At 39.2% G+C, this 13,177-nt stretch overlaps 1 protein-coding gene across 1 annotated transcript in view; it reads right to left on the bottom strand.

Moving 5' to 3' along the window:
• Nucleotides 1–2,063: 2,063 nt before the first annotated feature.
• Nucleotides 2,064–13,177, bottom strand: part of syndig1l (synapse differentiation inducing 1-like) — a 37,859-nt gene continuing 26,745 nt past the window's right edge. Inside the window, exons 3-4 of the mRNA XM_015015553.1 lie at nt 11,463–11,600; nt 2,064–4,751 (exon numbers count right to left, since the gene is read on the bottom strand). Coding sequence (XP_014871039.1) covers nt 4,593–4,751; nt 11,463–11,600 — 297 coding nt within the window. The 3' untranslated portion in view covers nt 2,064–4,592. The remainder of the gene's footprint in view (nt 4,752–11,462; nt 11,601–13,177) is intronic.

Here is a 13,177-nt window from a genome sequence, read left to right as displayed (position 1 = left end):
ATGTATTCGTTAAGTGGTGTTAAGTGGAGACCGTCCTCCTAATAAATGTGTCTAATAGCAGAGCAATGTTCATTGATTTTCTGAGAAGGCCCCTTCAATCTGTACCAAGCTGAGTGTAATTAGGTGGCGAGCCAGTGGCAGAGGACTAGCAATAAGAAGTATTCAGACTGCTCAAGAGAAGGAGCCGTTGTCCAAAGCACATTCAGATTCTACAAAGTCCTTTCAAGCACAAACAACTGAGTAATCTTCTGAAGAAAGATGATTCTTTGGGAAAATCGTTAAAGGGGCAGTATCATGTTTTCTTTCCAGGAGCATGGTGACCATTATGCTACCTTCATTAGTTATGAAATTGCTGCACGTATGTCAAATATGACTTAAAATAAATTTGCCTGTGTAATTTAAAGCTTTTAAATTGGTCTCTTTAAAAACTCCTGCTCTTTCTGAAACTCCGCCCTCGGGATGTGATCACAATGCCGCTCCTCTGCTAGCCCTTTCATAACGTTTTTACCAGAAATGCGCTAAGGAAGAAGCTCATACAACAACGAGCTCAGCATAATCTCAAGAGATAACTGAGCAATTTAAAAAGACCTGGGGGGGTGGCGGGGGGGATCCAAATGTAAAATTGCTCTGCTCTTCTCAATAGTCAATGGGAAACTTAAAGCTTTTTTTTTTTTTATAATTCCCGAGCAGCTTTTTGCATGTCTGTATTTTTGGTAATTTGGACAAATTCAGTTAAAATATTCCCAAATAAGGAAATATCATGCTTTGTTACGGCGATGAAAACAGAATATAGTCAATTCTCTCGCAATGAAACTGAAAAAGCAACTCTTGAGTTTTAAAAGCCAATAAATATGTGGATGCATCTGTGGACAATAACAAGAAATGTTAAAAGTGAATGTGCAGAAATGAGCAGTCATTTAAGAAAGCATGATAATGCGGCGCTTGGGTCTGAAATTCAAAAACTACATCAGCTGGTCTTTGCTTTCTAACACTAACAGAATGTTGCAACAGATTGACATGTACTGGATATAAACACTTTGGACCTGGGCATTGAACTCAGAGAGTAAATTAATGTATAAAACTGATCAAACATGTTTGTTATAAATAAAATAACAAATGCAGTACCTGTGCATTGTGGATTCGATGCTGGTATTATATTTACATGCCAGCAACGCCAAGAACACAAAGGGAGCTTTACTTCTTGCGTAAATCAATGAGACTGGTTCAGATCCAAGTTTCTGTCTCTTCCTAGCAAAGCAGCCTACACTCTGTGACTCAGTCTGGCTTTGCTTTTTGCTTTATGAACTCAATTCTCTCAGGCTGTGGCGATAGTTTCAGATAATTTATACATCTTCAAGTTATTCAACTCCCAAAGAACAAAACAAGCTAAATAAATAACTAAATAAATAAATAAATAAACATTTGTGCTTTTAAGAAGACACCCTTCCGTTCAGGTTTATTTTTCAATACATTTGAGGATGCGTTTGCATCTTATTGACACTATTTACACGATGCAGTCACACAAAAAACAGAAAGAAAGAACTCAGAAACATAAATGTGACATATAAGCACAACACAAACAGACGACTATCACCCCGGCGTTAAGAACTGCGTTGAGACGGATCGTTTTGTTGCGTGGACTCAGGTCGTCGCTGGAAGGGAAATAAAGAAAAGCAGCAGCAGCATCAAAGTTCACATACCGTTTTGACGTACTGTACAGTAGGAGGTGAGAAAACAAAACAGGCTTGAAAGACACTCTCGATGAGTGAATGCATGTATGCAGAACGGAGAAAAACGTCTTTAGCGATGACTTCACCGATGAGGATGACGGGCGTGTTCACTGAAATCTGTAGGTCCAGAGTTTCTGTGGTCCAACTGGGTCGGTGGCTTTAGGGGCCGATGAAGCCAGTCTGTTCAGATCAGCAAAACTCAGACAAGCTTTGGAAAATAAACAATCAGTCTGCATTACGCTGTAAATCGGTATCTGGCTTTTAATAAAAAAGGCAACTCAAAACTGGCTTTCACTTAAAGAAATCGACTCTTTGCCTTTTGCAAAGGTTTTGGTAGCAACAAGCAAAACCAAAAGTAGCTTTTTAATGAAATTAATGTGGCTGTGTTATTTCAGGATTGTTCTCTGGGGGAAAGCTTGTTTTACGGCCTAATTGCCCGGAGCAAAGAATGCAGTACCTGTGCAGAAAATGTAACGTCTAACTTCCTGAGACTTCACCGCTCAAACAATATGCCTGGTTTCTAAGCTTCAATGCACAAGAGTCAGTTGAAATGCCAGAGAAGAACAATTCAAGTCAGCTAAGATTTCTTTGCGTTTCCAGAATTTTTTATTTATTTATTTTTTTCGTTTTTGAGTATCCATGACAGTTATTGAAGGAATGACGGAAAACAATAATGAAGCCTGAATCGGATCTCACTCATTAATGGCCTCAAACTATGTTTTCAGATTTTTTTTTTTTTTTTTTTTTGTTACTAGCTGAAGAGTGGAATTTAGATTCAAGAGTTGTGCAAGTATGGTCTGTTTGACAGCAGTTTAAACTTTTATCTGACATAGAAAAACAAGTTATACTATCCAACCAGTCATGCATTGCAGTATACTGCCGGCACGGCAGGACTCATGCACGGAATAACAGATTAGAGCAAAATTCAACGCTGTCAGATGGCATTTTTCCATTTATTCATGAAAAATATGTAAGGCATTCTTTTAAATGAGATTATCTACATGATTTATAACCTTCCTGTCAGCTGTGCATGGGTAAGGATTTGTTTTAAATATTATTTTTTTGGTCCTTACAGACTATTTGGAGTAAATCTCAGACCGTCTGAATAACTCAAATCTGTGCTTCTTGCATTTTTTAAAGTGAGACTAGTGAGGACTCCTTTATAACCACAGGACACACAGCGATTTGGTCTCCCATCAGGTGTGCATGTGGTGTTTGGACACTTTCTCTGTGGAAACATACAGGACTGAGGCACCGATATGTATTTTTGTGACTTGTGTCAATTTAACACTTTAAAGAGAAGAAAAACCTCCATCAACATCTTCTACTGTACAGTGTCTTGAAGGAGTAACCATCTAGCTTTTTTACATTTTGTCATTTCACAAAACACAAACGTCATTGTATTTCATTGGGATTTTGTATGACCAACGCAAATTAGCACCTAGGAATAAAGTTAAAAGAAAATGACAAATCAAATTTTGCAAGCGGTCTAGTATCTTTGCGATCAGTACCATTTCCTGTGGCATACACAGATAAAAACTTTTACGGCCATCTGCCTGCAACTGCTCTGTGAACTCTAGAAAATTAGCAGCATCTGGAGATAAAAGCAGGGGGTAGCTGTTCAGACGAAATCCCAAGTTTTCAACATTGGACATGATATTTTTAACTCATCATACATAGGGTGCAGAGTGCAGTACTGCAAAACTAAAAAGTCATGGCACTCCACTTTACAAATCCATTCACCTTGTAAAAGTGACAAGAAGAAAAGCATAGCTAAAAATCTCATATTTTCCAATTAGCAGTTTGCCAAAAGCTACGTGGGATAACAGCCCACGTGTGTCAGAAGGTCCTCTAACCAGAGGAGAGCATATTTAATCACGTTGGCAGAAAACTAGCGTTGCAAAACACTCATGTCATCCCCACCTTGAATACTGGTGGTAGCATCTTACTCTGGGGAAAAGCTAAATGCACCGAAACTCTTGAGACTGGGGCAGATGTCCACCTTCAGCAGTACAACGACCCCAACCATGCAGTCAGTCCTAAATTCAAAAGGTTATTGCACAAAACAGCTCAGTTGATACAAAGTACACTTCTTTGTGTTGGTCTACGCATAAAATAACAAATTACAATGAAGTTTGTGGTTGTGACATGACAAAAGGAGAAAAAAAATTAAAGGATCTTTCTCAACATTTTCTGGACATTAGATGCATTTATACTTAATCTTATTCCTAGTTTGTGAGGAAGTCAGTGCAGTACAAATACCGATAGTTTAAGCTGATGAGTCAAAGACCAAGGTGCATTCATAGCTGGCATACCTGCAAGACAAGTCCGCCCAAAGAAGTTTGAGATATAACATTAGCTGTAATAAATACAGAGTTGGTTTAAATGAGAATATTATTTCTTAACCGTCTTTAATGATGATAGTTACTTGATTTCTGAACTATGCTTTCTATTTTCTCCTTTGGAGCTCAGTTTAGGAACCTGGGAAGATAAAATCCAGTCAAAGCCAACGAGGATCAAGTCAACCGAACGCAAACAACGGGAAACTTTGTCATCACATCCGTGGAGTTAAAAACAGCCAAATAAGTCAAAGTTCTCCTTTTTTTCCCCCAGTGCCGCCCATCATTCCCCTGAAGCTTGACCTGTCTCTAGTCACTGTGGCTTGTCCTGGACACCAGAGGGTATTTTACAGGAGAAGGCAGAAAAGAGAGAAAGGTGGATGGAAAAAAAAAGACAGAAAAAAAAAACTGTACATCCACATAAAAGTTTCCTCAAAGTCTGCAGGTGCAACTCTGTCTCCCCAGAGGGGGTTTGTTCTTTTTCCCAGGCTCCCAGGAGGTGATGGAAAACAGGGTGCTTCTGCTATATGTGTCCTGGTTTAGAGAGGTAGGCAATCAGAGCTACCACCACTCCTACATAAACACCGGTGCCTATAGTGATGGCTAGGGCAGCGAGGAACAAAGCCCTCCGGGAGGCGATGTTGGCCAGTGGGAAGTCTCCTTTGTTCACCGCCTTGGTGGTCTGGAAAAGAGAAAATGAAGGGAAGCAGATTGAGAATCGGGTTTAGTCACCAAATCTGTGCACACCAACAAGGGCTTTGAGTCGCAAGGGAGACATTTTAAATATAAATATGGAGGAAGGGAAATTAAAATAAATGTTTTTATTGGAAATTCGTATGCAGAAGAGGAAGACAAGGTTGAAATAGTGTAAACATGCAATCTTTATCAGAGAGCCACCCTGGGGAAGAAACTGTCTTAGTGACATATGATTATTGAAAATATTGCCCCATTAGTGCCGACCTGAAGATAAAAGTCTTAACAGTCTGTGTCCAGAATGTGTGGGGTCTGCAAAGATGTCAGCTGCTGTCTTCCTGACCCTAGACCTGTAAAAGTTCTGGATGGAGGGAAGAAGCCCGGAAGTAGAGTCTCTGCTGGGCCTTCCTCTGAACACTGTTGATGGAATTTCAGTAGTAACTTTGTGTTTTCTGAGATCTGAAGTGAAGCGGATGATTTTTTTTAAAAATTGGAAAATTAAGGGTACGAAAAAGATGATTTGCCACAAATGTGACTTCAATCAAATAAAACTGCAGTCGGTGTTCGTTTTATGGTCTTTAAGGGAAAAAAATAATTTTAGCAATGAAATGCAACGTTCATTTTTCTCGTTTTTTGCTACTACTTTTTATTTGAAGCACTTAAGGTAGCAGGTAATTGTTATTCCAGTGTAGATCCTGTTTTTAGAGCCGTGTCACATTAAATCTTTCAACTTCCACAAAACTTTTGAAGTACTGTCCTCAAACGCCCATAATTAATTTAGTTATTTAATGCGTTATGACGTGTTCATTGTCAGAGTACTGGAGTGTTACGAGGAATTGACAGAATGTAGGAAGGAGGAATCATTCCATCGTGTTTTCATTCTCGTTTCAAATTGTTTTTCTGTTTCCCAATGACGCTGTCCTTCACCACATTAATTCTGTTTGGCTTAATTACAGTGCCGCTGACACATTTACGCATTTGTTGTCCTCAGCTGACGAGATCCGGCAGGGTGAAGAGTGCAGTTTGCCGTTAAAGAAACCGTAATTCAACGCGTCTGCGTATTAACACGAGGGTCGGGCTGCGGCGTGGAAGCAGAGCCTGCAAGTGCAGGATGTCAGCGTGGGGGAATGACCTTCATTATTCCAGACTTCATTTCAACAACAACGTGTGATGTGCCCGCGTATGATGAGATCAGCCTGAGGGTCAGATGTTCTGAGTCATAATCAAGCCTGATCTTTTGCAGTGGCGTATTTTCTTATTTTAAGACGGGCAGGGAGTTTTTCTGCTAATTACTTTCTGCTGATTCTGCCGAGAAGCTGGGCGTCTCCACTTTGAGGCCGATATATGCATCTTGATGTAGATATGACAACTAGCCTATTACTGTCTCAGCAGTGAGCCGTACAATTTATTGTGAAGACTGCGAAGGGCTAAAATAAGTAAATAAAAAATAACAATGCAGGTGTGAAATTCTTGGATCTCGTTGTCACGTTTCAGTTTTGGTGTATATAAAGTTGAACCTGTAGGCGGTAAGCCTGTAGCCCAAACCCAGAACGAGCTGCTTGCAATGTTAGGAGAACACAAAATAACATTTAATAGAATGTGATTACAGTCGTCTCCACTCCCAGCATATATGCAAATGAGCTACTTGTGTATTAAAAGTGAAACGAGCTCTCACTGTTTTCCACTGAGAGCTTTTCTGTTATGCACAACCATGTTTTCAGTAAACAGCAAACCAATTTAGAATGCTTTCACACTAAAACAAGAACACTTTGCCGCTGACATAAATTGTCATAAAAAATAAAGAACTCAGTAGGCACTTAGTCACGTTTAGAAGTGCACTGTGTGCTCTTCCACTGTACAACTGGTTCAGTGTCGAGGTCAAGGAATATTTTCATGGGAGAGTTAATAATGCAGTTCAATGCAGATCATGGCTGAAAAACAAGATTTTTTTTTAAGGAAAAACAGACATGTGGCTGAAAAAGACTTAATAGGACAAACATTTTTGGATTTTTTTTTTTTTGCTTTTTGTTGCTGTCTAGTAAAGCTAAATCCTGACTACTACCAAAACAGCAAATAGTTCTCTCCATCAGTGTAGAGCGGAAGCAGACATTCCTCTTTTTTTTTATCTAATGGATGAAATCTAAAAGGTTTATGTGTTGACAGAAGATCAGACATGTTGGTGCACTCCGCATATGCAAAGATTATAGCTAAATGAAGAAATGCTCTCAGATGGCTTTATAAGATTACAACTGTGAGAGACTAATAGTGCATGTCGATGTGAATGTCAGGATGCCCTTGAGAGCAAAATGGTTAGAAAGCTTCTGGGCTTTATCTGCACAACCTTGACAAAATTACCGAAATGGGGTGTCATAGGAAAAAAATAAAAAAAGATAACATCTCAGTCTTGGCTGCAAGGAGGATCACTCTGCGTTGTGCTGTCAGAAGTCAATTCAGGAGCGTTAACAGGGTTTTTTTCCTGAGCAAATAACGTGCAAAGCGGAAGGTCGCCATCTCTGATGCTCACTGTCCTGACTGCCCTTAACGCAGACAATTTAACTGCTCAACAATAATTAGCTCATTCATTTTCATTCATTACGATGGCTTGTATGCCATAATCTAGCTTCGGCGGAGTTTTATTTGCATAATCAAGAGCAGAATCACTGCCGGCCCCCTCAGCTCCACACGGCGGTCCACGGCTGTGTCAGAGACGGGAATGAAATCCATCTGCACCACACGCAACCCGCACTCAATTAGTGTCAGATTAATGAGGACTCATTGATAGTTTACGATCTAAAGTCAAAACAAAATTTCTTCAGGTAACCAGGGTACTTAAGTCATTATCGGTTGTACGCGTTTCAGGCTTATTAGTACAAATCCTGAATTCATAAAAGCATTACAAGGGATTTAAAATGTTTTCTTCAACAAACAGCAATCTAGCTGTTTGGGGGCTGTTTGAGCCCAGCCAGCGTGCCTAGGTGGGCCCCATGTGGGGACAAGGAGGGCAGACTATATGGGTCCCATATGGGTTTGTCCGCGGGTTCCACGATGGCCCCACATGGGTTTGCCCATGTAGGGCCAGAGCCCACATGGGCCCTGCATGGGCCCTATATGGTGGTGGCCCACATGGGTTTTGTCCAATTAGGGCCCATGTAGCACCCATGTGGGCTGTGGCCCTACATGGGCAAACCCATGTGGGGCCATCGTGGAACCCGCGGACAAACCCATATGGGACCCATATAGTCTGCCCTCCTTGTCCCCACATGGGGCCCACCTAGGCATGTCTGGCTGGGAGGGAACAGACAGACAAACAATGTCTGTGTTTGTGCTTTATATATATATATATATATCTATATATATATAGATATATATATATATATATATATATATTTATATACTGGTGCCCTGACTCAACTTCTCTCCAGAACCTATTTGACTAAACACGACCTTCAGGTATCGCATCATGACCGTATGCAGACATTTACAGTCAAAAACAGATTTGTTTGTTGATGTCCTCATCTAAAAAGGTGAGGCTGACGTGCAATCATTGAAATCTTTGAAATTCCTCAGCTTTCTCGTCATTCATCGACAAAAAGGCAATCATTTCCTCAAATGATGTTTGGAGAAAGAAACAAATGCTCGCAGGTGGTTCTTAACCATTCAGAGGATCCATCGTCTCCTAAATATTACATCAACCATCTGGAAGGTTACTTTGGTTTTTTGAGTTCTGATCCCAGTGCTTTTTGACAGGTTATCTATTTCCATCATTTTCCAGTTGATATATCCATAAAAAAATTGAATCTACAATGTTATTTTTACAAGAAACTAGCCAATAATCTCAGACTGATCCTGATCAGAAGGATGATTTAGTGACTCAATTTATTTCACCATAACAGAAAAAAGAGAGAAATGTTCACATTTTCACTGCTTATTTGCAAGACCGACATGGAATGTTATTCAATCATTTAAAAATAATGTTTATTTTATATAATTTAAAAATTAGGCCACATTTCAAAAGGAACAAAGGCAATAAATAGTCCAGGGATTTTTTTCCCCCTGACTTTTTGTCTGTATTCAGTTAAAAACATTCAACACAGTCAAATATGTTTAAATAATATACACTTTTTTCATTGGCTGTTCTTCCCAAGGAAAAAAAAAAGAATGAAATGAAGATACAGCAGGGAGTTACTCAGCTGTGACATGAAGTAATTTAAAACTCCTTCTATGTTCTTTCGTGACAGCTCTACTTATGATGCAACCTCTAAAGCAGGGAGACTGGCAGAAAAATCCCCCGTACCTAAACACTGCCACAATGTTCTCATAATTGCTTAGGAAGAATCAAATTAGCTCCTGACAAGATAATTCACCAACTGACTTGAACTCCTTGCCTCCAAAGATAAGATGGTTAAATGTTCAAGCTTTATCATCTAAGGCAATTTAGTAAAATGGCTGTCGATCCGCAGCAAATGCACGGGTACAGTGCCTGGTTTTAAATTAGCTTTCGTGAGCACATGGGTATGCTAATGATATCCCTTAAATATGTTATCTCTTTGTCCTGCTGATGATGCACGGGAAAGAATCGCTTAGCGGCAAGACAGGACTGGTCTTTGTCTTCTTTATGCGACGCGGCATCATTCAAGCCGTTCCCTGTAAACCGTGGGAGAGGGAGGAAGTCTAGATGGACGCCGACAGGCATCTTTTGTTACTGGTTGAAACTCAAATGCACCGGGGGTGGTGGACGTGTAATACGGCAGATGTGGGCTTTTATATCTCAACAGTAAATTTCGATAAAAGAATGTGGGTCAAATATCCATTAACTAATTTAGTAATTTATTATAATTTCATATGTAGGACCAGTAACAAGAAAATAAGTTCAAATGCATAGTGATCATCACAGCAAACATCTATTTCGAAGCCATTTTCCTGAATGTCTGTGCTTTTATTAGCCATTTAATTGGACGAAACTGGGGCTAGTTGTTGGTCTCAGAATTTGCTACCGTTTTTAAAACGGCTCCGAAACTTTACTTTTTTTTTTAAATACCATACTATTGTTATGCTTTACTTCCAGAGACCCTTCTACAGTGAGCAAAGGTTGGATCAAAGATTTTCCAGCTTCTTTGCATCTTTCATCGCAGTCACTCTTATTACTCCTAAGAAATGTAGCCATTTTCCTACAAAGTCATGGTCTAGAAACCGATCAACGCCATTCTTAAGGTAACACTTTTTCGAAGGTGAGTTGGGACGTCTAAAGTTTACTGCAATATATTTGATTAGCAGAGTTTAACTAGCTAACCAAGCCAATAGCCTAGCTGTTTTTCAACCAGTTAATATTAGCTCATACTGTTAGCAAAAAGACAACACTAGGTTTGTTTACATAACCTAGTGTTTAAGCTAATCCTGACATTAAACTCGAAATTGTTAGCACCTCTGGGATATTCTGTCATATGACTGTCATTCAAGACCCCTTCATGTAAAAATTATGTTATTGTAACATCAACTAACTACAAAGTACTAACAGAGTTAGTTGTAAAAAATCTGTAAATGCAGTGATTTTCTTCTTATTTGCTCACAAACAAACAAACAAAAAAAGAGAGTATCTCAGAAAAAGGAAGAATGTGGCTGCGCTAGTTGTAGGAAAGTTTTAGCTGAGGATGGTGAGATAATTTAAGATGCTGAGGAGGCTAAGCATTTGCCATCCGGGAGAGCTTAAGGACGAAAATAGACATTTTTATTGGAAACATAAACAGGTCAGCTGGGTAAAGGAGGGTGGGTAGTTGGTAGTGGGGGTGTAAAGTGTAAGCAGCATGTAGAGAGAAGAAACAGATACTGAAAGTAAAGTAGTTTGTAACATTATTTTGATAACAGTATATAGTTTTCACCCAATAGGAATAATGCATTTATTTGTCAATGACTTAAAAGCCTAAATGCATGTTGTCTATCAAAGTGAAAATGTGAAAACTCTATTGAAAGAAATGAATTTCATTTATTTTCACGGTGAATGTCTAGTGAGGCTATCATAATGTCTATGTTAAAGAGTTAAAAATACAACGCAAATGTGGATAAAAGAAATAAAACTTGGACAATGGTTCATGTATTCATGCACCTTTCCCAACTATTTAGTTCTCTAACCTCCTGCAAAGCAGCTGAAACAGGCCTGTTTAATGCTTCCTAGAGCTCATCATTTTTAAACGCCGCGGCACACCTTTAATTGGGTTCATCTTTAATCCTCTTGAAAACGGCAATAGTTCAAAGGGTCCTTCTCACCTAAGGATTTTGAAAGCCTCCTTTCTTGGCGTTCAGAGATAGAGCCTTAAAAGTGATTTATGAACTCCCACTGAAGGAGGCTCTCCTCGTGTTTACAGAGCATCAGGCTTACAGATTGGCCTTGAGTTATTGATGGCTTGCTTAATAAAAATTGGCCTTGCATTAGGACTGTCAGTTGCAAGGTTTCTACTGGTAGTGATGGTTCTAATCTTGTGGTAATGACACACACACCACAAAAAAAACCAAAAAAAAAAAAAACGGGAACATGCATGTGAGTGTGTGTGTGCACACTGATGACTCTATGAAAATGTGTATTTCTGTGTGTTTGAAAGCACAAAATGTTAGACCTTGACAAACAGATGCTGCATCATTCATGTGTAACGGACCGCAGCTTTGAAGGTGTGTGTGCGTGTGCGTGCGTGTGTGTGTGTGGACTCACCCCCTGTGAGAAGTAAAAGGCTGCTATCCCCAAAGGCCAGAAACAGCAGAGCATGGAGAATATAGCCAGGCCAAGGTGGTCTCGTGGTGGGACAACTATGAAGTTATCTTCGCTCTCACTGTCACTGGAGCAGTCCGTCTGCATGGAGGACAAGGTCATAGCAGGCTTCCATTACAGGCGTCATCCATAGACATATTTTACAGCTCACAAGCGGTGGCACGGCGATAAACAAGGAGGTGTGTCAAGCTAACAAAGACATCTTGCTTTATTCATTCTGTCCTGGTAATAAAAATGTAGAAGCCCCAACCCCATCCCAAGTTGGAGCATTTTAAAAAGAAATAACGTCAAAACAGCATAGAAACAGTATGCAAACACAAAAATACTCACATTGTTGCACAGTTATTTACAAGGAAGCTTGTTATTTACACTTAACACCCTGAGAATACCATTGACATACTTGCTCCTTCTGGAAGTACATACCGTTCTGGGTTTCTGAGTTTATAACCAATATGATCATTTGTAAATGAACATTTTTTATATTCATGGTGCTACAGTGGACGCAGCCTATTTAGGGTTCAGTATTCATGAATTTACTGATTCATGGATTTTCTTCTGTGCAACATGACTCAATTTTCCACTGTAATCCACTTTCCCATCCCAAATCTTTAGCTGCCAGACTAAATAAAGTCAGGCAGTTTCTGACTATTTAATGGTGAGCTTGCGTCAACTTTTCATACCTACAGCGTTACTCTTTAAAGTTAATGTTAATAAAAATATAGTTTTAGCATAACATGAGCCTCCTCCCTCTGGTTCTACTGTCATTTGCAGAAATACACCAATCAGAGTGAGGAGGAGGGTTTTAGTGCTGTCAATCAAGCTCATCTACACAAATTGTTGGAGCTCTCTAAATTCTCCATGCACTATTGAAGATTGTCGTTGTAATGTTAAAAAAAAATGTGAAAATGTATATTTATTTACTTTATTAACTGAAGTGACTAAGTAGGAACAAGCAGACACATACTCCTCACTGCTGAACAATAAGCAACACATAATGATATGCAGGCCCATATCTCAAATTTGTTTGCTTTCATTTTTTTGCTACATTGTTGCGCACCACATCAACAGATACATGCAGTTTGGCTATTTATGGCTGATATCTTGTTAGATGTACAGAGAGAAAAAAAAAGAGATTTTACTGTAAAAAGTGACAGATGGCAGATGGTAGCCTCTCTCATTGCAATAAAGTGCGAATAGGTAGAGGTAATTTTAAATCTGACCGAGTGAGGGAAGAATCTCCATCCTTTGAAAAGGAAAGTCATTTGTATAATGAGAAACAAAACATGTCACTGTATGCAGGATTGTTTGCTTCCACCAAATGTCACAACTCATATTCATGGTGTTTTGTGATGGCCCATTAGGTTTCCATTAGTTCTGATATATGCAGAAGCCCACATTTTGGCTTCTAAACAACAGATGGTATCAAAAAAATTTATACGCTTGAAAGTATCCTCCATTTCAGATGTGAAAAACTTATAAATCAAACACACCTCCAACCCTAAAGCTTTATGAAACTATTTCACGCTCCACACAATATTCCTCACATGGAAATGCAGTGCTTTCAGCAAAAAAAAAAAAAAAAAAAAAAAAAAAAAAAAAAAAAAAATTATTTTTTTTTTGGGGGGTTTTAGTTTTTTATTACTTACACACAACAAAAC

Source organism: Poecilia latipinna, unplaced genomic scaffold, assembly GCF_001443285.1.
Source record: "Poecilia latipinna isolate Pla-1442-1.1 unplaced genomic scaffold, P_latipinna-1.0 Scaffold1926, whole genome shotgun sequence".
Classification (NCBI taxonomy): Eukaryota; Metazoa; Chordata; class Actinopteri; order Cyprinodontiformes; family Poeciliidae; genus Poecilia; species Poecilia latipinna.
Note: the sequence above shows the minus strand (reverse complement) of the source record. Positions and strands in the feature narration are given on the sequence as shown.